At 39.3% G+C, this 26,896-nt stretch overlaps 1 protein-coding gene and 1 long non-coding RNA gene across 8 annotated transcripts in view; one reads left to right on the top strand and one right to left on the bottom strand.

The window, feature by feature from the left end:
- Positions 1-24,006, bottom strand: part of Plekhm3 (pleckstrin homology domain containing M3) — a 168,746-nt gene extending 144,740 nt beyond the window's left edge. For 2 of the 7 annotated variants that reach the window (XM_020173404.2, XM_074071584.1), the window contains exons 1-2: positions 23,182-23,323; positions 4,545-5,466 (exon numbers count right to left, since the gene is read on the bottom strand). In XM_020173404.2, the coding sequence (XP_020028993.2) occupies positions 4,545-5,145 (601 nt within the window). In that variant the 5' untranslated portion in view covers positions 5,146-5,466; positions 23,182-23,323. The other 5 variants (XM_074071580.1, XM_074071579.1, XM_074071582.1 and 2 more) reach the window with 5 other exon arrangements.
- LOC141422626 (uncharacterized) overlaps positions 23,405-26,896 on the top strand; it is a 58,713-nt gene continuing 55,221 nt past the window's right edge. Inside the window, exon 1 of the long non-coding RNA XR_012447366.1 lies at positions 23,405-23,899. This is a non-coding gene — a long non-coding RNA (uncharacterized lncRNA). The remainder of the gene's footprint in view (positions 23,900-26,896) is intronic.

A 26,896-nucleotide genomic window follows, 5' to 3' on the forward strand; every position in this document is an offset into this window, starting at 1 on the left:
TTTTACATCAACTGAAGAAAATATGGCTATGCAAAAATAAAGCCTACAAGTAAGAGAATGATAGGCATAGACACAAAATCAAGTTTACCTCATTAAAAGAAACACATTTAACTAAATCTATGTCTTCTGAGGAAATAAAGTAAACTGCTTTGTTACTTTAAGGCAAGGGTTAAAACAGCAGCAATGGGAGATGGGAGTATTATGGGTCATTTGGGGACACTGAATTTGAAGTACCATTCCAACAGAATGTTGTGTAACATTCCAACAGAGATGTTTACCAGGCAGTTGGATATATATATATATCTCCCCAGCTCTGGCCTAACCCCAAATCTGCTACACCCTCATATCCAGCTCTACCCAAAATCCTACATTGCCTCCCTCTGCTTTTGGTATATTCTTCAGGAGAAACTGACTTTCATCAGTTTGGATGGCTAATTTTGAATGTTTTGAAGTAAACTTTACTCAGAAATCTTGGCTGATTTTCACTAGTATGCACCTAGATGTTAGCATACCTCTCCTCAAATACTTACGAGAATTAGTCATCAAAGTGGGTGATCAGTCATGAATCTAGAATGCTTCTCTATTCCCAGCCCAAGAAGAGGTGGCCATTGCTTGTCCCCTGCCCTTCACCTGGAGAGCAATAAAAACACGACTTCTCATGCCTGCTCACAAGAGCCTTCCAGAAAGAAAAGGTGTCAGAAACTCAGAATGCTGGTACTGGCACAAAAGCAGACATGAAGACCAGTGGAAGAGAACAGAGGACCCAGATATGAAGCCACACAACTATAACCAACTTGTCTTTGACAAAGGCGCTAAAAATACATGATGGAGAAAAGACAGCCTCTTCAACAAAAACTGCTGGGAAAACTGGTTAGCAGTCTGCAAAGAAGTGAAACTAGATCCATGTTTATCACCCTATACCAATATTAACTCAAAATGGATCAAGGATCTTAATATCAGACCACAAACTCTAAAGTTGATACAGGAAAGAATAGGAAATACTCTGGAACTATAGGTATAGGCAAGAACTTTCTCAATGGAATCCCAGCAGCACAGCAACTAAGAGATAGCATAGATAAATGGGACTTCATAAAACTAAAAAGCTTCTGCTCAACAAAAGAAATGGTCTCTAAACTGAAGAGAACACCCACAGAGTGGGAACTCTGTCAGCTACACATCAGACAAAGGACTGATAACCAGAATATATAGGGAACTCAAAAAACTAAACTCTCCCAAAATTAATGAACCAATAAAGAAATGGGCAAGTGAACTAAACAGAACTTTCTCAAAAGAAGAAATTCAAATGGACAAAAAACACATGAAAAAATGCTCACCATCTCTAGCAATAAAGGAAATGCAAATTAAAACCACACTAAGATTCCACCTCACCCCTGTTAGAATAGCCATCATTAGCAACACCACGAACAACAGGTGTTGGCGAGGATGCGGGGAAAAAGGAACCCTCTTACACTGTTGGTGGGAATGTAAACTAGTACAATCACTCTGGAAAAAAATTTGGAGGTTACTTAAAAAGCTAAACATTGATCTACCATATGATCCAGCAATACCACTCTTGGGGATATACCCAAAAGAATGTGACACAGGTTACTCCAGAGGCACCTGCACACCCATGTTTATTGCGGCACTATTCACAATAGCCACGTTATGGAAACAGCCAAGATGCCCCACTACTGACAAATGGATTAAGAAAATGTGGTATCTATACACAATGGAATTTTATGCAGCCATGAAGAAGAACGAAATATTATCATTCGCTGGTAAATGGATGGAATTGGAGAACATCATTCTGAGTGAGGTTAGCCTGGCCCAAAAGGCCAAAAATCGTATGTTCTCTCTCATATGTGGACATTAGATCAAGGGCAAACACAACAAGGGGATTGGACTATGAGCACATGATAAAAGCGAGAGCACACAAGGAAGGGGTGAGGATAGGTAAGACACCTAAAAAACTAGATAGCATTTGTTGCCCTCAACGCAGAGAAAATAAAGCAGATACCTTAAAGCAACTGAAGCCAATAGGAAAAGGGGAACAGGTACTAGAGAAAAGGTTAGATCAAAAAGAATTAACCTAGAAGGTAACACACACGCACAGGAAATCAATGTGAGTCAATGCCCTGTATAGCTATCCTTATCTCAACCAGCAAAAACCCTTGTTCCTTCCTGTTATTGCTTATACTCTCTCTACAACAAAATTAGAAATAAGGGCAAAATAGTTTCTGCCGGGTATTGAGGGGGTGGGGGGGAGAGGGAGGGGGCTGGAGGTAAGGGAAGGGGTGGGGGAAGGGGGAGGAGAAATGACCCAAACATTGTATGCACATATGAATAAAATAAAAATTAAAAAAAGAAACTCAGAATGCTTTTTGCCAAAGCTTGCTAATTCCTACTAGGATGTATCCCTCATGGATGACCAAAAGGTGGCCAGGATATATTATGTTGATACAAAGACCATTGTTACACTTTACTTTTTCTAAACACCACTTACTGCTTATATTTCAACATAAAATAATATTCAATCTTTTTTAAAGTTGAGATACTTAAGGACTAATAATGATGGTTTATCAAAAACTGAAGGGAGAAATTCAGGGCTTTAGAGAACCTAGGGAAGATCTAGTCCTTTGATTTATAATTTGAACAAGGAAAGAAAAATAATGCTAGAAGTATGGCATCCTCTTCATTTGGGTTATGACAGGGACTTAGAATGGTTAAGGTGATAATAGTGACAAAACTCTATGTGAATTCTAAGAAACCAAAAAAAAAAATACTGAGGTTATTTACTAATCAAATAGTGCACCTATTTTTACTGAAACAGCTCAAAGGTAAAGTTATCATTTTTTCTAGAAACAGGGGTCACAGTAATTGTCCTGTAATATCTAACTAGTTACCACAGCCTTGCTTTATAAAGACCTTTTCCTTTTACTACTAAGGTTTCTACCTTTGGCTAGATGTTATAGAACACTGGTGACAGTCTAAAAGAGAATACAAGGAATGCCAAGTCATGAATTCGGAAAAAAGAAGAATTTTAAAAGGATGAATTTTTACTATATGTGAAAGTGTTGTGCCTCAGTGGGATGCCAGTGGTTCACACCTATAATCCTAGCTACTTGGGAGGCAAATAGTTCCCTAGACCCAATCTCCAAAAAATAACCAGAGCAAAATAGTCTGGAGGTGTGGCTCAAGCAGTGGAGTGCCTACTTTGCAAGTGTGAAGCCCTGAGTTCAAAGCCCAGTCCCACACACACACAAAAAAAAGTGGTATCTCATGGGCAGAAACATTGCATTTCTTTAATATACATGCTAAACTATATCCTTGCTTCAGGCTGCACTTGTACACTAACTTTATTTATTAAAGTGTTAAGTGTATCACTGGACTACCAAGCAGTTGGAGATGGAAGTAAGTCTAAAATTGTGTAAAGTACAAAAACCATACCAATTAATTGAGGAGAAGCCATCTAAATTCAGAACTGAGCAGGGGGCCTGAAGAGTCATTAGTAGTAAAAACTGGTAAGACTATATAAATGACATTATCTTGAAGGAAGATGCTAGGAGAAATAGAAAGATGGTTTGTTACGTGTCAAAGAGAAATTCATGTGTCAGTACATGAGTTTTACATATCCATGTACACACATGTACAAAATATGAGGGAAAGTGACATTCAAGACCCTACACCATGAGGTCCTAACAATCTTCTCCAATCTTTTCCAAACACTACTTGCCATGGGTTCTTTTGCTCTACTCACATGGAAATGCTTTCTCTCCTCTGTACTCCCATCTCTTCCATTCCTCCCCTCTTTTTTTCTATGGCTCACAAATGCTAGGCAAGAATTCTACCACTGAGCTACACCCCCCAAACTCTTCTCACTTGTGTTCACATTGTAATACTGACTGAATGTCATCACCCATAACTTTTTCTAAATTTTAGTATCCTTCAAAGGCCAGCTCAAGTTCTATGTTCCCTTGTAAGCCCTTCCTGATCAGTCCATCCCAGAGTGTTTTCTATTTCCTGTCCTTTTACCATCACTGCCACTCACTTGTATACAGAGTAACACAAAAGTTTCCTCACAAACATTTCAATGGACCATCTACTGTCTCTCATTACTGAGTAACTTCCTGAATATTCATTAGTGTCTGATCCCCTTGGCTAGATGATAAGTTATTTGGGACAGGGTGTGTCTTCACCTGTCTTTAAGTACATCACACCACAAGACTAAGCCCAACCTGCTATCCAGTAAACACCTACTAATATGAATAAGCTGTATCACACAATGGTCAGAGGAAAATACTACCCTAAGTATGAGAACATTCTTACATACAAGATTAGATAAGGAGAATTAACCATAGATGTCTTTTCACTAAATATCTCTTAAGAAGACAATAAACCTACTGACTTGAGGCAAGTAAAGAGCCAAAGTAAATGAAAGAGGGAGCAAAGCCAGATGTGGATATTGGAGAGTAACATTCTCCTGAGGCAGATGTAAGAAAGACAAACAAACAACTGTTCAGTGGAAGTCAGGTATGAAAACATACCCATATTTCCTTGAGCATCTTCATCCTTACTTGGTGAAGGCAACAGAAAAGATGCCCTGTTGAAGTGGGAGCCTTGAAGAGATGGTTGCTGCTGCTGCAAAGGCATGGTGCTGAGGATGACCCGCCAGTCTGTTTGGGTAACATCTGACCTAGATCGAGCATGCCCTGGCTTGAAAGTTGAGGTCTCATCCAATAAGTCATTCACAGAACGAGGTCTGTCCCTTCGACGCTGACAGATATTGAAAAAATTAAATGTTGACGCTTCCTTTTGTTCCATCCATGAAAGATTATCTGGGGCTGTCCCTCTCTGGACCATAAACTGTTCTTTGGCAGAGAAGACATTTTGAGCTTTGGTTTCTAAGATCATGCTCTTACAGTGGTCCCAAATCATGCCCCCCTTGTCCAAGGAGGCAGCTTTTCTCATAGCACCATTGTCCGTTATGTTACTGAGTACCTCGTGTCCTACCAGTTCAGGGACTTCCTGAATCCCATAAACCTCTGCCTGCTGCACAGTTTTTTCTAGCTTACTATCAAAAGTACTAAAGAAATCCTCAGTAACTTCTAAGGCTGGGCTGATATCATCTACTTCCAAAGCTTCCATGTCACACGTTCCAATAGGCGGCAGCCTCCTAAGCTGGTTCAGAAAATGGCTTCATGAACATTCATCCAACGAAGAGTGGTGCTTCAGTAATAGAATTAAGGAAAGAGCTGAAAGGAACCTTCATTCATCTGCCTATAGTAGGCTCAGCACAACGGTGACTGATGTTTTCCTGGTCACTGAAAACATTTGCTAGCTAACAGAGGTATGGTGAGATAAATGTTCCTTTGAGCTTATTCTTTGTGAGATCTTATTCTGAGTGAGATCTTTGTGAAGACAACAGGTAGTGCTTATCCCAGCAATGCCATATCAATCCTTGATTTCCTGAAAGAAAAAATAAACAGGACAACATTGGCACATGGTTCATTATATTCTATAGACACAAATCTGTCTAAGCACTTTCCCACCTTTACACCTTGTCCACGGCAGCCATAGGGGGATGACACCTACACAGAAGTTCCATTGTCAGAACACATATCACTCCTGCTTTGTGTTAGAACTTCCACAGAGCAGGGTAGAGCACTTGATAAGAGAAAATGAGGCCAACATCATTTATGTACACAGAGACACCTTTGAAAGCAGTTGTGAAAAGACTACTCTGGCAAAATATCTGATCTATTGACCTAAAACAGAAAAGAAACTAGGAATTCTGTGATTAGGCCTACATCATAATCAGTCTGAAAGTCACAAATGCTTGAGTCCTTTAAAAAACCTTGAAAGCACTGATGATCTGTTGAGCTTAAAGGTGCAAGGGGCAAGCAGAGAAGGAAGCTCTATCCTTGTATTAAACCTGAATGTTACAGTGCTTGAGCGAGCTCCCTAGGGTTAGATTCTACAGAGCCTAACAACGACCTTGGACTTCAGAATTCTCCAGTCTTCCTGGAATAAAGTTTCAGGTGCTAAACTCCCTGGCTTCTAAGGCTGATCTCAGATTACAGGTCTAGCTTGGGGTGTGCCCAAGCGCCTTTGGTAGAAATATGGCCTGCATGGCGACTTTAGTTCGTCCTTTTCTCTCTTCAGACCTCAAGTCTCAAATTTTATAGCTCCTCCCCGGCAACTCCTACATGAGCACTAGCCCATTCTCCCTGGAAAATGCTAGATCTCTAAGGTTAGGCCAAATTAGAGCAGACCTCAATGGTGACAGAGCCCAATACAGTAGACACTGGCCACAGATGGCTATTTAAATTTAGTAAAGTCTAGTAAACTAGTTCCTTAGTTATAGTAGCCACATTTCAAGATACCTGTGTGTCTTTAGCAAAAAGTAAACAAAACAACAAGGCAAAAGCCTTTTTTCCCCTTTACTGCTTATAAATAGATAAAACCAGTCCATTAGTAACACCATTATACATTGCTGTGATGGTAGACAGACATGCTTTCTTTTCAAAAACTTGAAAATTTTTATGGCTAATAAGTTAATTTTTAGTTCTTAGGTCATTAAACAATTACATTTAAACCAAAAGCACTAATTTACATTGTTTAATGTATGTAAATTAACCAGTGTATACAGACCTTTGTTTTAGATATATCAAGGATGTATACAGACCACAGAAACTCTAATTGCCTTCTTCTCTTGTAAAGTGATAATGACTATAAATTTGGCTACTTTCATGTTTTTTGATATTATCAAAATAAATACTTCATAAAATGTTTCTAAATACAAATGGGATTTGGTTGTTTTTCTTTTCTTAACAGAGCCTAAAGTTAAGCCCTCCATCTCTCGAATTGTGTAAGAGGATTTTAGTTCCTGTGTAATTTTGAAATGAGATGTTCCTTTTCATTCAGTATTTTATTTAATTTTTGTGGTGGTAGGGATCAAACCTAGGTCTTCATGTACACCACAAATTTAGTCTTTAATTCATTCTAGAGAAAGAGTAAATAGCTTCAAAGTGGTTACTTTTTGTTCGGTTTTTGTTTTTTTAAACAGGGTCTCACTCCCAAGGACTGGGCTCCAGTACTCTTTGATTGTTCAAGTTGCCTTCTCAGTGAGGCTTACACTTACCACATAATTTAAAATTGTAACACATATTAAACTTTTAATTTTAAGACAGTTTAGATCTAAAGAATTATTACAAATATAGTACAGACATTTTTTTGTATATCCCATACCAATTTTCTTTATATATCATCCTACATTAGTATGGCACATTTGTAATAATAATAGTAATTGAACCAATAGTGATATGTTATTATAAACTAACACCCATACTTTATCCCAATTTCCTCCATTTGCTCTAATGTCCTTTTCCTGCCTTGGATCCTATACAGGATACAAGTATGACATTTAGTTGTCAAGTCTGTTTAGCTTCTCTTGGCTACAACAGTTTCTCAGACCTTCAATCCAGGTTTTGATGACCTTCATAGTTTTGAGGAACACTGGTCAGATATTTTATCGAAGTGGTCCTTGTGTGGAATACATTTTGGAGAGGAAGACCACTGGGTTGAAGCACCATTTTCATCACATCATGACATGGGTTTACATACTGTCAACATAACTTATTACTGCTCATGTTAACCTTGGCCACCTTACCTGAGATACCTTTCTTCCTTAAGCATTTTCCATCCTCTAACATACCACTTAATTTCAGTGTTTTTCTCTCTCCTCACTAAAATGTAAGCTCTATGAGTTCAGAAATTAATGCTCATTGTGCTCGCTAAGGTATCCCAAGTGCATAAAATAGTCACACACACTCACAACACACACACATACTTAGGCACTACACAAACACATACTGAGTGAATGTGTTGTTATTCCTTTGCATGAGCTACGTGACTGGCACAGTGCCTTACTTAACCTCCCACACAATCTATGTTTTCATCCTTTTAGGCTCCGTTTTCCAACCTTACTCTTCTTGGAATTTCTTTTCCCTGGGCTCTATAACCCTTGAAGAGAGTTTGGTCTCTTACTAGCTTGCCATCATTGGGTTTCAATTAACTAATTAAAAAAATAGTAATAACATATGTACACAGGTCAAAATGTGAAGCTTTTCTTCCTCTGACAATGTGTGTGGGTACAGTGCAGTATGCCTTAGCACAAAGCTGGAAATCAGGAGCTAATTAGAACAGTGTTCTAAATCTGGCTCTACCACACACTTGTTGGGTGGCCTCTGGGAAACCATTTAAACTCTGGGTGTCTTACTCAGCTACCTGTATCCAATAAAGTTGCTAATATCAAATTTCTTTGCATGAAGATCATTCTAGGTAGCTGTTACAACATGCCTGTAAAATGTGAATTGCTATGTAATTATGAAGAGTACTCCATTGCACCTCACTTATTTAACAACCATGTGTTCTGATCGCTCCCTGGAAAGATTAGTCCACACAACAAAGGCAAAGTCAGCAACCAACTACTTATAACACACTATTTTTCAATCAAACTCCGTGGTCTAGAGATACATTTATATCCATACCCTTTTTCTGTAAAAGAAGGTATTCCTCCTATTTAACAGGTAGAGAAGTTGAGGTCCATTTGTCAATGTGGTAATAAAAGAGCTCAACTCAAAGAATCCCATGCATGCATCAAGATGTAACAGGATGGAAAATCAGTGTATTGCTATTTTCTAACAAGGAAATCTGCTGTCTGTATGCCCATTAGGCAAGGCTAATTAACAGGCTAAATATAGCAGCCCTCTTACACAGAGGTGGAAACAGATATAAGTAATAACACTAGGCTTGCCTGCACAGAGCTAGATGCCTGTTCTGAGCTGGATGGCAAAAGAGCTGACTTCCTTCCACCTATAATCAGAATTCAATCAGTGCTGAAGGAATCTGGGGCCATATAGGGATTTTTTTTTCTTTCTTTCTTTCTTTCATTTTATTGTTTTTACATTTACTTACATGTATATACATTGTTTGGTGTCACCTCCTCGTGCTCCCCGCCCCACAGTCCTCTATAGTGAGCACATTAACCACATTCAAGTTTTAGGTTTCCTTCCCTTTCCCTATTCCTCCCGTGCTCATTCTCCCCTTAGTGTGTGATCCATGTCCAATAATATTACTGCATTTGTTTTAGTTCTATAATCTGCATATGAGGGAGAACATGTGATTTTTGGCCTTCCCAGCCTGGCTAATATCCCTTAAGATGATGTTCTTCCCTTCCAACCATTTACTTGTGAATGACAAAATTTCATTTTTCTTTGTGGCTGAGTAAAATCCCATTGTGTATAAATACCACATTTTCTTAATCCATTCATCGGTAGTGGGGCATCTTGGCTGTTTCCATAGCTTGGCTATTGTAAGTAGTGCTGCAATAAAGATAGATGTGTAGGTGCCTTTGTAATAACTTGAGTCACATTACAAACAGACTGAGAAGAAAACTGCAATACCAAAGACACACAGGGTTAACTTGTTCCATTAATCTATTTTCAAAAATGGGAACCAAGGGTGATCACAAGGATGGTACTCATGGTTCTCACATGTGCACTTTGGTTGAGGTTATGGCTGACAAAATTTTCTGAGTTACATCATGGACCTACAGAAGAACATATGACTCCAGAGAAATGACTTCCTAGACCATGAGGTTATGATTTTTTTTATGGTGCTTCATGTAGACAACATAAATATGTTACCACAAGCAGCAGATCAGGAAATGAAAGCCAGAGAGAACCTCATGAAAAGAGCTCAGCAGGCTGAGATGAGATGCACAGCTAGAAACAACAATGGAATCCTACTTTCATAGGCTTGGAGCAAACATTAAATGGCTACATTGTATCCAAACTCCAATAAAAGAGATTATTGCCATGCTTGAGGATGAGTATCCTATTCATACAAATAATTTGTAAAGTGTTCTTTTCTAATTGTAAAAGTAATAAATACTCATGGAAATTCTGAAGGACTGGAGTGTAGCTCAAGTGGTACAATGCTTGCTTAAGAAGCATGAGGCCCTGGGTTTAATCCCAGGAAGGAAGGGAGGGAGGGAGGGAGGGATGGAGGGAGGGAGAGAGGGAGGAAAGAAGGAAGGGAAAGAGGGAGGGAGGGAGGGAGGGAGGGAGGGAGGGAGGGAGAGAGGAAAGATCATGGTCTCATAACTCAGAGAAAGCAAATTTAGACTTAGATGTGTTTTTGTCCAGTATTTAATTGGAATCAAGACTATATACACAGTTTGGGCACACTGTCTTTTTGAATAGATGCTCCAAAAGCAAGCAGTATTAAAGGAGGAGAGGTAGGAAGGTGATAAAGGAAAAGGAGAAGAAAGTAATTATCACAGGGAGAGCTATACCCACTTACACCTTACAGCCTGGCATAAGGCCCCACTCCACTCAACTTCTCTTCTACAGCTACCTAGTGGCAACCTCATTACACAGATGCTAGTGTTTTTCAAAGTCCTTTGCCTTCTTGGTGCTGTTACCTAGCCCCTCCTTGAAAGTTTTCTCCAGGGTCTCCTGGGCACTGTGCCTACTTAGTCTCAGTTTCCATCTTCTTCCTTTCCTTACTGGTCTCCTCATCAAATGTGGGCACTGCCTGAGCTCTCTTTGGCTGCAGCTACATGTTCTCCTGAAGTCAATTTAACCACACTTACAATTCCAGTAATTCATGACACCTAAATTTTTACCTTCAGTCTCCATCCCAGACCTGACCTCTGGTTCTATGTTTCCAACAATTTGTAGGACAATTCTAACTGCCCTACTTCGTGGCAAAATTAAGATAAACGTATCTAAAAAATCACACTCAGTTATTTATTCAGTAAATATTTGCTGAGTGCCCACTACAGGCTGGACACTGGGAAAGAAGCAGCAAATAAAATTTTTCAATGAAGCTCCTGTTGACAAGGTTCTACTCTTTTTTTTTGGGTACTGGGGTTTGAACTCAGGGCCTCACAGTTGCTAGGCAGGTGCTCTACTACTTGAGCCACACCTCTAGCCCAAGGTTCAACTCTTTAACTGACATTTTGGGCCCTCCATGACCTTGGCTCAGCCTGCCTATCCAACTTTGCACTTTTCTTCCACAAACACCTCTTTTCCCCAAATTAGGATGCTATTGCTCAAAATTTTCTGCTTTTCAAACTTTAAGCCCTTGCTAGGAGTTATCACTAAGCTATCTGTTGAAATTCTAACCGTTCTTCAGGGCCCCACTCAAATGCCACTTCTTCTGCAAGCTTTCTTTGATGCCTGATTCTAAGTGGTCTCTTCTTTCTTTAAACTGCCACAGAATGTCTTTGATACCATCCCCTCAACATATATTGCTAGCTCATCTTTCTGAGATGGTGATGATTATAATTTACCAAAAGTCTATTTTGTGCCAGGTATGTTGCCTGGTGTTTAATGTCTTTAAGTCTCACAATGTGTAACATAGGTACGATTATCCTTAATTTAAAAATGAGGAAATTGAGGCCAACAATATTGAGTAACTTGACTGAGGTCAACACACCTACCTACTGGACTTACAAGAGCTTGAGAGTAGCATGTCTTCCTTTTCCATTTTTATAACCCTCACTGGGCCTGAAACTGGGGATAAAACACAATGGGTGCTCAGTAAATATCTGTTGAATAAATAACTGAATAAAGAGCATATTTTCAAAGCATTGATATCTGCCAAATACATACATACACACACTAGTTTTCTGGCAAAAGTATATCTGAATTCTTTATAATCTCACTTAGGCAAAATTTGACATACTTTCTAAATAACGTCATGTTGACAAACTTTACAATTTTTTCTTAGTAAAGAAAACTACTTAGCTATTTAAACATGGCAAAGATCAGGTAGCAAAGACCTCACTCAGATCTTTTATAAAAAGCACCTATGCAGAACTTAGAAACTACCTTGTGACCCACTACAATACTAGCAATTTGGCTGGTCTTATTTTCCAGTGACTTTAGCTCAAGATCTTTCTAATTCCAGTTATGAGATGTTTTCTTTGAAATACCTCAATTGACAGTCATTTTTCAGTGTATCTCTGCTCTTGTTTATTGTTTTCCATCTGCAAAATCATTGAGACATTTGATGCCACAGGATGTTTTCCCAGAAACCATAATAAATATAAGCATGATACTTCAAATCTTAGATTGCTACTGAAAGCCCCTATGTCAACCACTGGATTGGAAAACCAAAGCTTCTAATTGGGAAGCCCATTTTCCTAAAATTACCTGAATTCCAATATGTCCTGCTCTTAGAAATAAAACTGACAGAGACAAATTTTAGTTATGCACATATATAAATTACAGACTTGATGTTTTCTATCTCTCTTTGCCTTCGTGGCAGGGAGTGGTGATTAAAAAACAAAGGAACCGCTCCAATTATCTTTATCCTGGGATTGAGGTGAAGAACGCAAAACTTCCATTATAAAAAAAAAACATATTGCTAGTCAACCTATGATTGCAACTGGGAATAACTGGCTAGGTATATAAAGGTACTATAGAAGTCAAGCTAGCTGGCATGGGCTGAATGTGTGTGATAGAGGGCAACAAGGAACATCATACCAAGGAGACCATTGAGACCCAAATATGCCAGACACTGCAAAAGTGAAGCAGCTTCAAATGTGAAGACATCATCAGCTCATATAACCATTTAGAATCTTATACTTGAGCCAGAAAAATGGGGACTGTGTTTCTAAACCCACCACAGGATGGAGTTTCCTTTACTTTTCTTACATAACCTATGTGAAATTGGTTTGGTTTTACTATAATACTCATTTTTCACATGCATGGTTTAGAGTATGGTTTATAAAGTGCTTGATGAGCTTTTTAATAAATACTTAGACTAATCTCAAAAGAGGCTGGTAAGTAAAGCAGTAGGAAAGATGATGAAAGAGAGACCAAAATGACTCATCTATTGTCAGCCGAAGGTCCCACAGGGAAGAAAAAGAAGCTCCCGAAATCCCTGTCTAATTACTAAGTCCTGTGGGCCACCCAAGTTCAATTACCCTTTAAATCACCTTAAATCTCATAGGCGCCCTCGTGGTAGAAAGATCATAAACAAGGAGTAAGTAGTTTGAATCTGAGTCATTAGCCACTCACACTAAGTACTAAGTTTGGTCAGTGGGACAGAGGTGTGGCGATGGGCAGAACATAAGTTTCTGAGACCAGGAAAGGGTTCAGGTGCCAGTACTGTCTTCTAAACTGAATGACAACCAACAAGTCATGCTGACTCAGGACCTCTAGGCCCTTCTTCTCTGTAAATTAGAAAGCCTGTCAATCTCTGCCCCCATCTACCTTAGAGAGTTGAGAAGCACAAATGCAGATAATATATGCAAAAATTCTTTACAAAATCTAAAACAATTACTATTTCTATTAGAAGCTACCTGATTCATAACTATACAACCTTTTTGTACTCAATAAGTATTTGCAAATGATGGACCAAGTACCCAAACACTGTTTAGATGGTAGAGTCACAAAGCACAGCTCCCATTCTTTGAATGCTTAATAGCTAATGGAAGCAGACACAGAAACAAGTATAAAAAGTACCTTAACAAAAGTATACAAAAGGTGTTATGAGACTACAAATAAGGAATCATTACTAACCAAGGGACAATAAAGAGTATTAAGGACACAATTAAATGCTAACGATATGTATACACAGATGACTTCAGAAATAAACCAAAGACAAAGGAAACAAACATATAAGCAGAACCATCATAGTTGATGCAGAAATGAAATACTGCTTCTGCAAAGATGATCCTACAATAATGCTGCAGAGTTCCCATCAAACAGTGAGCTCTACATGAATTAACATAGAAGAAAGGGATGCAAAGCTCTTCTTCAGAAACTGCTCAAGGCTTTCTGACCCACACAAACATTCTGTTCAACAGAAGAAAGGCCAGTATGTCAGGGAAATGAATGATTCACTTTCTATTGACTTTAACTCTTTAGGTCACTACAGCTGATTAGCAGAAGGGAGGTATTTTACAACCTTCAAAACAACCACCCAATTATGGAGGAGCACACAGTGTTAAGCTAGGTCCTACGGGTACTTAGAGTAAATGTACATGAGAAGTAATTGACTCATTTTTTTCTTTCTATATTACACTTGGACCTGCTAAAAGTGAGGCTGGACCTTTGTCAAATGGTATCCTTAGACTACCAGACCACTGATCATGTCTAAGCAAAAGGTGACTCATCTCTTGTTTGAAATGACAGATATATCACTGGTGATAGTCTGCATCCATGACCCCTTCTCTCCCTTTTGGACTTAATTTGTAACAGTGACCTTGGCTACTAATTAGCCTCTGACAAATTTAGTCAGGAAGAAAGCAAGGTAGGCAAAGACAGACAAAACACTGTCTCTGACCTCAAAGATAAGGCAAAATAATAAAATGAATCTTTGTTATTTAATTGTGTACAACAAGAAGGCCAGAAAAATCTCTGCCCATCATATAGGACAGAGGAAAGTTTTAAAAGTATGAAGGATAAGAATAGTAGGACCTATATTTTCATCTCCCAAATCTTGACCATTAAAATTAGTACAAAACGGATTTTTACAAAATTCTGCAATGTGTAAACATTCTGGAGTTGAATTATAGGGCTCTGATTGATTTCATCTGATATTAGGATGATATCATCATCCTATCACATTATGTATATAATTCTAATGATGGAACTCAAATAGCTGGCCCATTCTCAAGTACTACTACCTCTATACTAAATTCTTTATAAACATTGTGCAGAGCCTTCCTTCAATATGGATGGACCCATGTTAAAGGTGGAATGATGTATTTAATGAAATGGTTAAAAACAAAATATTACTCCGAAGTCAAGACCAAGATTAAATAATAAATAGCTAATATTTATTTAGTACTTACTAAAGCGTAGACATTATGTTAAGCCCTTCCTTGAATTATGTTGCTAAATTCTTGCAACAACCCTATTAGAGATCTATTATTGTCATTACCACTTCACAGACAAGGAAACTGAGATTTAAAGAGGTGAAGCAACTTGTCTAAGGTAATACAGCCAGTGAATAGAATCAAGACAGTCCCATATGACAATTCAAAACAAATTAATTGTCCTGAAATAATATGCTAACACTTTACACATATGGTGCTGCAAATTTTTGTCAAATACCAGCAATTTTAACTAAAAAATTTTTAAGTCTTTCTGTTTATTAATCCTATGACCCAGAGTGTTAACTGATAAATATCATCTTACATCCAGAGAAATAGTTGATACCTAATTAATCAAAAAATATATTTCTTCAATAATCCTATTGTGTCACTGTAAATTCTCTAAGGGAATGGTAAGTGAGAAGCTCCTGAACAGAGTAAAAAGTTGTTCTCTAACTAAATAGCTAACCTCAATTTTCTTCGTGACCTTGGACGCATTACTCGCTCTGTTTGCAAGGGTATAATAACTGACTTCATTTAGGCCAAACAAGTGCTTTTGCAAATGTTTACATAGTCCTAATTGCCCAAATCTTTTACTAATGTTTCCCTAAGACATCATTTTTCATTTAGTCAATAAATAGAAACACTTGTAAAAAAATGCTTGCTTAAAAGAAATGCAAGCAAAAGAACTAAAAGAAATATTTTTAAAGTGGATGTTATTACAGATAATTCAAACATATTTTTTACTAAGGAATATTCAAATAAATTGCCTCCTTCTAAAGTTAACTTGACTACGGAGAACAAATATCAATATATATGAAGTTTAAACAAAATAGCTGAATTGAGCCACAACTTTCAGTCTTATTTAAAATCTATCACAATATGATATGTTAGGTTTCATATAGTCACACTACACTGGAAATACAGATAGCACGTGTAATCTTTCAGTGAATGACAACTACTACTGGACCATAATATCTAGCATTATTAGACTTGAGTCTCAATCATCTATATACGACTACCAGAAGAGTGAGTCTGGGCAAGCCACTTGAACCTAAATTTCAGTTACTTTGTCTACACCGAAGGGCAAATATAGATTCCTGCCTCACTTTCAAAGATAGTTTTAAGTGTAAGTCAAATAATGTAATTAGTTATTTATGAACCCCAAAGCAGCGTACAAAATGTCCAGAGTGTCTGTTTGGTACCAAGGAAAAGGTCAGCACATGCATTTTGATCTCCTCCCATTTTAAACCAACAAACTAGTAGAGAGAGTGGTAATAGCCATAAGTTTAGGAAGCTCTTAGATAAGGTTTTAATTTATTCAATTATTTCCTCCTGCATTATTCAAGGAAGCAGAGCTGCTCTTTTGGTGGTCTTGGTATGGAGGAATTCAGTGATGCAAATACTGCATGATTTAAAAGGAGTCCTTCTTCTCAAAGAACACAAATAAAATCCTCTTTTGACTTGAAAACTCCTCTACATCTAGGGTGCTCCTCCTTTCCTTGACAACTAAATTTCTGAGAAGAGTCTTCAGACTCCATTTCTTACCATCCATTCATTTGCCCCACAGAAACAGTCTGGTTCTGCTCCAGCTGAAATTGTTGGCAAAGGTCACCAACAATTTCTATGTTGTTAAATACAGGAGACTGCACATGACATCTGACTAACCACTCAGCGGTGGGACCCAGTCTCTACATTGCTCTCATGAATCTACCAACGTCTCTGGCATTTCTCCTTCATCTCTGGATGCTCCTCACACTCTTCTCTATGGCTCCCATCCTGTGCCCAGATTACAAATGTAGTACTTCTGTTTTTCTTATAATTTAGCTCCTCTTTTGCCCTCCCCAAGTAATCTCCATTCCTGTGGCTTCAGCTGCAATCCATGTTCTGAGTGCTATGCTCATATATGCAACTGCCTTTTGTATGTCCCCTACTTTTTAAGATGCACAAAAACAAACTCCACATCTTACCCTCAAACCTGTCCCTTCTCCCGAATTGCTACAGAGTGAACAACTTCATCATTCACCCCAGAAAGATGCACATCCACCATGGCTCTCTGTCTCCCTCAATCGCAATCACTCCAAATTAGCAAGTCATACGAATTCTCCCTTTGAAATACCTGCCAAATCTATCCGTTTACCTCCACCTCTACTGCCTTAGTTCAGTCATCACCACAGTCATTTTTCTTTCATTCTAATCCTCCTTTAATCCATTCACCACATTGCAACCAAGGGGGCTTTGTAAAATTAAAACTCTGCTTCCTTCTGGATAAATCATACATTCCTTAACATTACCTGGAAGAGTTCGTGGCCACTTGCCTTCCTGGGATTACCTCTTGAATCTCCCTCTCTACCCCTACCCACTCTGTATCTAATTATAAGGAATTTATAAAGATGAGAATCAGCTACATGCTTTCTTAACCATCCTATTTCCTCTGCCTGGAACACATCCTTCTACCACCATCATCCTTATCTCCTTCACCACTACCATCTCCTCCCTATGTGTCCTGCCCCCAAAGTGGCTAATTCTAATTCAGACTTCATGTCTATGCTGAGGAAACCCATCTCTGACCTTCCAGGTCCATTTTGAATGCCTTTCATATTCTCATATTCTCCCATAGCACCCTGATTTCCTCCATTATAATACTTCTCACACTATTTTACACTTGATCTTAGCCAAGAGGCCAAGAAGCAATCACACTATTTTAAATGAGTGTGATTTTACTCATCTATCTCCCCAAAAAGCTTCATGTCTCCCCTATAAGCTTCATGAAGGCAAGAACTGTGTCTGTCTTATTCAAGGTTATATTCCTGACTCCAAGTACAGTGCTATGACACAAAACAAATGCTCAATCTTCTCTTGTTGAATGAAGGAATAAATGGATCCCTGAAGGTGGATGAGAAATTGCTCTGGAAAAGTTTAAGTGCTGGTAAACACGAATCAAGAACAGGTGGGAGTGATCACTTAGCTAATTTCTTGGACTATGAAAACTGCTGGCTACATTTCTGATGTTTTCTAACCTATATGTTCCCTGTTCTGTGATTGGAAATCAAAATTTATAATCACATCTATAGACCACAAACTGAAGTGAATATCTAACAACTTTCCAATTAGTTAAATGTCTGCAGGTAAACTGATAATTCAGAACAAGATAGTTTTAGTTAGAACTGAATTATAAATTAGCTACAGTACTCAAGATAAGTGGATAAATAAATCTCTACCACACTCATAAGTGTAGCATATAATTGGGGAATCCCATTTGAAACACATAATTCAAATTAACTATTAAAGAGCATGTGAAAAAAATAAACTAAATGTTAATGAAAACAGCAAGCCTGACATCTCAATGCAATGGTATCTATATTCTGATTTTGGTTTTGCTCGTAATTCACTACCATCAACATTGGCAAGAGTATGTCATGAACCAAATAATGCTTCTACCTGTCAGCAGAAGGATAAGTTTTGTGGGTTTTTCAGTGTTTATTATGGTACACAGTAGCCAATGAAATAAGAACAAACAGAGCATGGACTTTATTGTTGGTGGTCATTTTTATCACACTTTTACTACTAAGTTCTTTGGATTGTTTGGCTTACATAAGAACCTAGAAAATAATTCAGCTCCTTATTATGAACCAGACATCAAATCCACTTTAAAAGGGAGAAAAGAAAAAAAATCAATGGGAGAAAAGAGTGAAGTTAAAATAGATTGGGAAGCCAGTGGGAAAATAAAAGAAGCAGCCACTGCTTGGTGCTCCTAGAAACTATCTGGAGGTGGAGAATCCTAAAACCTCTGCCCAAATGATCCAACCTGTTCCAGGATCCTATTAAAAGCAGGTCTTCTGAAACTAGTAATTAAAGTAGTATCCATCTACCTGGTTGCTTCTTAAATATATAAATGAACGACTTGACGTCAAGTCTTTTGAAACAGCTACATGCTAGATCAAACTAGAATTAGAGTTTGTCAAGTCTCTGATAAATGTTCAATTAATATTGGCTTTGGGTGTTCTCAGTACAACTTGGTTTTTCCTAGTCTTAACATACAAAGCTCTTTTCTTTTTAGTAAATGGTTACATATTCTTCACAGTCCCTTGTTTTCCACTTGTATAAATAAGCTGGGTGTATAACCTTAAACTTAAATCCATTAATCTATGAGAAAACAAGGACACAAGGGGTGGTGACCTATAATCCCAGCACTCAGGAGGATCATGAGTTCCAGAACAGCCTGAGCTACATAAGCAAGACCCTAAGGGGAGGAGGGGAGAGGAAGACCAAGGGAGAGGAAGAGGGAAAGGAAGGAAGCAGAGGGGAGGACACAAAAAGGGAGGAGAAGGGAGAAGAGGGAAGGGGAAGAGAGGAAGAGAAAAGGACTTTTAATGAAAATTCAGTCATGTGTCTTCTTTTTCTATTATTTCTGTCTGACATTCAGCAGTCTTTCCACTTTCTGATACTCAGAAGCTTTCATTATTTGCCTCATCAAGAAACATCACCCAACTTTATTTTCGATCTTTCCAGTAATATTTGTTTCTACTTCATATTACTTTCTAAAAAAACTTTCTGACACATTTTTTAATGTTACCATCTCCATCGTTTGAACAATGTTTTAGATTCATTTTATTCCCTACAAAGTAGAAATCTTCAAAAACGCTTATGGACTTCTGTGATTATAAAAAAAAGTAGTACAAGTATATTGTTTAGTATTTTGAAAATACAGAAAAGAATAAAAGGTAAAATAAATAATACTTATTCAATCTCCAGTGGGGGGAAAAAGCACTGCCCCATTTTGGCCTTTTCAGCCCTTTTCCTATGTAGACCCTTAAAAATAAAATCACAGTTGAGATACAGTAGATACAGTTTTCTATTGTATTTTCCCCACTCTTAGCAATAATTGGTGACACCTTTCCACACTATTAAGATCCTTCATAAGTAGCCTTTAATGTTTGGATAACGTCATCTCTTTGAATGGTATCAAAATTTAATGTTTCCCTGTTATTGGGCATTTACTGCTGATTCTTTTCTAACCCAGGTTATACTGAGCATCTTTGAACACTAACTTTATTTCTTGGCAGTTCCTTTGAATAGATTCCTAGAAGAGAAATTGCTAGGTCAATGAGTAGGAGCATTATTGAGGCTTTTCATATATTTAGGCATGGTGCTTTTCAGAAAGGTTAGAACAACTGTGCACCCTTGTAGCATCTGAGAGTGTCTGCTCCACTGCACACCTACTGATGTGGAGAATTAGATGAAGTTTATTTTTTCCCCCTGGGTGGGGTTTGAACTCAGGGCTTCGTGCTTGTGATGTGGAGAATTACAACTTTTTGAAATCTATGTTAATTTGAGAGCTGGAAAAGTCAGATCTTGCTATTGTTTCAATTTTCATTTCTTTAATTAATGTAAAGAATGCCTTTTATATATCTATTGGTCATTCAATTTTCTTTTCTATGGATAATGTGTTCATCAGCTTTCCGTCACTATGATAAAATACCTGAGATAATCAACTTATAAAGATAAAGGTTTATTTTTTTAACATAATTTTTAAAAAATTATCCTATTACTGTTGTACTGGGGGTACACTGTGACGCTTACAAAGGTTCTCACAATATATCATAGTTGAATTCACTTCCTCCATCATTCTCCTGGAATAGTTTCAACATGTCTCATTTTTCCATTTTCATACAAGGTATTTTTTCAGTTTACGATTAACTAGTTCCATTATAATGGGACTGTAACAAGGCAGCACATCATGGTCAGAGTGCATGAAGGAGCAAAACCACTTACATCATGAGCCACAAAGCAAAATGAGAGAATGAAAGATCCAGAGTCCCAAAGTCCGCTTCGAAGGCATGCCCCAATGACCTAAAGATCTCCCACTAGACTCTACCTTTTACAAGTTCCATCACCTCCAAAAAGCACCACCCTGGAGGTCAAACTTTTAATGCATAAGCCTTTGGGGACATTCAAGATCCAATTTATAGAAACAGTTCATTTCCTTTGCCCATTTTTCTGCTGGAGTCTGTGTTCATTTTCTATTGTTGCCTAACAAATTTCCACAAACTGAGTAGCTTTAAACAACATCCTTTAATTACCTCATAGTTATAAAGGTCACAAGTCTGACGGGCTTCTGGGTTCTCTGTCTAGGGTCTCTCTCATGAGACTGAAATCAAGGTGTTGCCCACTTTGGGCTGGGATCTTCTATCTAAAAACCTTGATAAAGAATCCTGTTCCAAGATCTCTTAGGTTGTTGACAGACTCCAGTTCTTTGCAGCCTTAGGTCTGAGGTTCCCATTTTTATGCTGGTGGTTTCTATTACCATCAATAATTTTAGGCCTCCTGAATTCCCTCAAGGCGTCCTAAATTCCTTCTCAATTCTGCCCTTCCATGTTTAAATTAGCAACAATTTGTTGATTCTTCTCATCCTTCAGATCTCTGATTTCCCAGCCAGTGAAAGTTCTCCTCTTTTGTAGGTAACTGTGATTAGATTAGACCCACCTAGATAATCTCACCATTTTAAATTCAACTGTGCCATGTAACATGACAGAATGAGTGGAGTGATGTCATATCATGAGCACAGATTCCAGAGATTAGGGCAAACAATCTTGGTGGAAGGGCCAGCCCCAGAGTTTTAGGTATCGTTTCTTATAATTGTCTGTACTCATTATAATAAATCTCAATTGCATGGCCAGGTATGGGGCTGCAAACGTGCCATCCCAGCACTTGGGAGGCTGAGGTAGGAGGATGGTGAGTTTCAGGGAAGCCCGGCCTACACAATTCAAGATCAGCAGGGGCTATATAGCCAGATCCTGCCTCAAAAAAAATAAAATAAAATAAAATAACTTAACTGCCTGCATCTACTGAAAATCTGTATTTCTGATGACTGCCAACTGTGGATGGGGCTGCTTTGGTTAATAGAATTGAGTACATAATTTTGCTCTTTTTGATTTTCAATTGTGGTAAAGTACACATAAAATTTACCATCTTAACCAGTCTTAAGTGTACTGTTCAGTTAAAAGCATACTCACACTATTGTGCAGTCAGTCTCCAGAACTCTTTTCATCTTAGGAAACTGAAATTCTATACCCGTTAAACATGAACATCACTTCTCTCCACCCTCAGCCCGTGGTCATCACCATTCTAATTTTCAACCCTGGTATATTTTTATTTTAAGTACGTATTAACAAATGTGTATACAGTAAGTACTATAGACTAATCACTTTAAGATATTAATTCATTTAATCCTCATAAAAACCTTAATAGTGCAGTTGTCATTCCCATTCTACAGACTGGGAAACATAGCTAAATTAAGTAAACTGACCGAAGTTACACACTAGGAAGTGATGAAGCAGGACTTAAATGGAGAAGTATGGATTTATAGTTCTTGCTAGAACCATGACATTGTGAAAATATTCACTATAAAGACAAACTCATCAGACATTAATGCAACTTCTTGGTACACAATTTTTAAAAATTTCCCAATGTGCAATTAAACCTAGCATTTGTCTCCTAAATAAAAGGTTTTATGATCAAGATGATACATGTCTACTGACCTCTTCGAAGACTTTATGTATAGCCTAGTTTTTGTTAAGGCATTTTATTTTAGGCACATCAATTACAATTTACATATGATACTTTATACTAAAATACATTAGAAATATAAATCACAATTCACTATGATTACTTAAATTTAAAAATAAAGGAAACAAACAAACAGGTGTTTTTCTGTAGCTCCTTCAGAGGTGAAAAAGAAAAAGGGGAAAATCCTCCCAAATAACTTAGCTCAACTTCAGTCTAACCTGGTAAATTCAAATTTAAGAGGTGGAGCTAGGATTTCCTTATCCCGATTTTTTAGCTTAGTAATCCTTTCACACAAGACCAACGCATGCTTGTCATTACTCACGTGGTGCACCTACTGTACGTTTAAAATGGCCAGAGTCCACAGAAAGAACCATCCTTGTTTCTTTGGGAGGTTTCTTTCAGCCTGGTGAGGGCTAAAAGATCTGCTGAGGTTTGCTTTCTATGACCCCTGGGGAGGGGTCACCTACGTCAACTACTTTCTAGTCGCAAATTTACCTGAGTCACAGAAATAAGCAGAAGCACACACCATGCCTTCTTCCCGTCACTCATTCATTACCCATCGCAACGTAGCGCCGTCTCCAGCACGAGATAAAAACAGTGCGTGGAGGAAACCGCGAAATCACCGCTACCCTCTGGCGCTGTCATCCCCGTCCTCCCTGCCTTCCCCAGCCCCCACCGCGGGCGGGCCAGGCCGCGCGGATGCGGCAGACGCTCACCGGCGCTGGTCGGTGTCCCTCCACCTGCGGGGCCTGCAGTCTACGCCCGCGGGCCCTGCTCCAGCACCCTGCCCTCAGCGAGGTGACAGCCCGCACCGTCCGGCCGCCGACCGTCCCCGCCCGCAGTGTTTACTAGCGGCTTCGCGGTCCCACTCTTAAATGCTTCCCCCCGGCTCCCTGGCAGCCAGACCCGGACGCCCAAGGTTCCAGGCCGCGGGAACGCGTCTCCTGCCAGCGCGCGCCCCCCGGCCCCGCCGGGCTGCCTTAGCTCCGGGTTTTCTCACACGGTCTTTTTATCATACACGGCGGAGGACCGTGGCCTGGGTCACAGAGTCGCCTCACTGCCCCTCCAGCACCAAAGTGCATATTTGCCATGGGAAACTGTCCCTTGGAGCACACAGAGGGGCACCGGGTCAGCTTTGGCAGTTCCTTCTGAGAGAGAAGTTCTTCCCGAAAGCCGGGCTGAGAAAGCCTGGAGATGGCTTCTCATTTCGGGTCCGGGGCTGCGAGGAAAGTCCCTTTTCACAGCCTGAGAGGCACTAGTTTTGAGGGGAGGCTTTCGTCCCCGCTGCGGATTCCCAGATAAACAGAAAGTTGTGTGTGTGCACCCGGGGCTGGAAGCGGGGCGCCCCTCACCCACCCCCTACCCCCGGCGACGCTGTCGGAAGCGGGGTGTCCCCTACTGATAACCCCGCCAGTGACCTTGGCCGCCTTGCAGGTATGTGCTGGTCTGGCTGGACAGAGCGTCCTCGCAGCTCTCTGCCTTAATTCTCCATCAGCATGTAGTTCTTAGCCGTCTTCTCAATTGTGTTTTATTGGCTTCACCTCTGCTCCAGACTTCCCTATGAATTTCCTGAGGGCAAACATTTTGGTTTCACTCACCACCTCATAATAGGCACCTAACACAGTGCCCAGTGTATGCATATCTGAATCAGTGAGTGAGTGAATGAGGGAGGCAGAAAGAAATTGTCAGAGGAGTCGGAAAGCAACATCATCGAAAGTGAAAAGTCGGATTCCAAATCCCCACTTGTAACGATTAACAATTTGTGTGTGGGGGGGTGGGGGGACTGGGGTTTGAATTCAGGGCGTCAGTGCTCTGCCACACCTCCAGTCCTCTGCCGCACCTCCAGTCCAGTTTGCTCTGGTTATTTTGGAGATGGAGTCTCCCTACCTCAGCCTCTCAAGTAGCTAGGATTATAGGCGTGAACCACTTGGCCAATAAACAGATCTTTAAGCACTGAGTTTTAAGAGAAATATTTCCTTGGGTTAATGTTCATGATTTAAATAAGCTTTGGGGAAAAAAAAAAAACACACACACACTGCAATTTCCGGCACATTTTTTGCTATTTTTTTAAAACCTGAACTTGTGTGTCTTTGCATGTGTGGGTGCTTTTGATGAGCTCTCTAGCATAGTACCTATTCCAATCCCCTTACTAACTTCTCCCTGCTCTTTAAGAAGCAGATGACATCCCATCTTTCCTGAAAACCTCCAGGCAGGGGGACCTTCTCCAGGGACTTACAAATTCATTTGTAAATAAACTCACCATATCTGTCCTCTGTGTGGGTGAGTAGTTCTCAAAATTCAGCCTGTCACAGAATCTTCCAGGATGATGCTTCTCAGACTTTAATATGTGGGAATCTTGTTAAAATGCAGATTTTGATCCAGCAGGTCTGGAATGGGATCTCTGCACCTCTAATGAACTGCTAGGCAATGCCTCATATTGAGTGTAAAAGATTCTGTTTACAGGATGTTTTAGATGTTTTTTACTCTGAAGGCCTACCTACAATAAGGTCATTTATATATATAAATTTTTATTAGGAAATATTCATTATATAGAGGGGATTCATAGTGACAGTTCTGATTACACTTATATTGTACATTAGTTACATTGCCCCCACCGTCTCTCCCCCTCAGCCCTTTGCGAGAGGTTATTTAGTTCTGTTTCATATACAATAAGATCTTGAAGTCTGTGATTTTAACAAATGCCTCAAAGTACTTCCTAGGTAGGGGATCCATGGACCACTTTTTTTTTTTTGAATTTTTTTTTCATTTTTCTTTTATTATTCATATGTGCATACAAGGATTGGTTCATTTCTCCCCAATGCCCCCACCCCCTCCCTTACCACCCACTCCGCCCCCTCCCTCTCCCCCCCCAATACCCAGCAGAAACTATTTTGCCCTTATTTCTAATTTTGTTGAAGAGAGAGTATAAGCAATAATAGGAAGGAACAAGGGTTTTTGCTGGTTGAGATAAGGATAGCTATACAGGGCATTGACTCACATTGATTTCCTGTGCGTGGGTGTTACCTTCTAGGTTAATTCTTTTTGATCTAACCTTTTCTCTAGTACCTGTTCCCCTTTTCCTATTGGCCTCAGTTGCTTTAAGGTATCTGCTTTAGTTTCTCTGCGTTAAGGGCAACAAATGCTAGCTAGTTTTTTAGGTGTCTTACCTATCCTCATCCCTCCCTTGTGTGCTCTCGCTTTTATCATGTGCTCATAGTCCAATCCCCTTGTTGTGTTTGCCCTTGATCTAATGTCCACATATGAGGGAGAACATACGATTTTTGGTTTTTTGAGCCAGGCTAACCTCACTCAGAATGATGTTCTCCAATTCCATCCATTTACCAGCGAATGATAACATTTCGTTCTTCTTCATGGCTGCATAAAATTCCATTGTGTATAGGTACCACATTTTCTTAATCCATTCGTCAGTGGTGGGACATCTTGGTTGTTTCCATAACTTGGCTATTGTGAATAGTGCCGCAATAAACATGGATATGCAGGTGTCTCTGGAGTAACAGTCTTTTGGGTATATCCCCAAGAGTGGTATTGCTGGATCAAATGGTAGATCGATGCATGGACCACTTTTTGAGAAAAGCTATCCCAGCCTGTGAAGTCTGAGGACAGGGCCCAGGTTTTTTCACAGTGCATTAAGCACAAGGTCTGGCAGGAAGAATGCATTAAAAAGCCTTATTTGCAAAATGACTGAATTACTATCACTAACACATCTTCAGCATCAGAATTAAAGGGTTCATCCCAGAACAATCATGGATAGTTTGGGGTGGAGAATAAGCACAGCTGGATAGTAGCTGGCTGGTGAAATGGTTAGTCAGTTGAGGACATTTTGCCCCTGCAAATCTAAAACAGTTGAGTTCATGTCGCCATTCAAAAGGTTGCCTGCTAATAGCAGCCCTACCTTCTTTAACAACACAGACTGTCTATTAGAGCTGTTTTAGGTTCACAGCAAAATTGAGCAGAAAGTATGGAGTCCTCATATACTTCCTGCCACCAAATATCCACAACTATATACCAAAAAGACTGTGACACAGGTTACTCCAGAGGCACCTGCACACCCATGTTTATTGCAGCACTATTCATAATAGCCAAGTTATGGAAACATCCAAGATGCCCCATTACCAATGAATGGATTAAGAAAGTGTGGTATCTATACACAATGGAATTCTATGCAGCCATGAAGAAGAAGAAAATGTTATCATTCGCTGCTAAATGGATGGAATTGGAGAACATCATTCTGAGTGAGGTTAGCCTGGCCCAAAAGACCAAAAATCGTATGTTCTCCCTCATATGTGGACATTAGATCAAGGGTAAACACAACAAGGGGATTGGACTTTGATCACATGATATAAGCGAGAGCACAGAAGGGAGATATGAGGATAGGTAAGACACCTAAAAAAATAGCATTTGTTGCCCTCA

This window comes from Castor canadensis, chromosome 4 (assembly GCF_047511655.1).
Source record: "Castor canadensis chromosome 4, mCasCan1.hap1v2, whole genome shotgun sequence".
In the NCBI taxonomy this organism is placed as follows: Eukaryota; Metazoa; Chordata; class Mammalia; order Rodentia; family Castoridae; genus Castor; species Castor canadensis.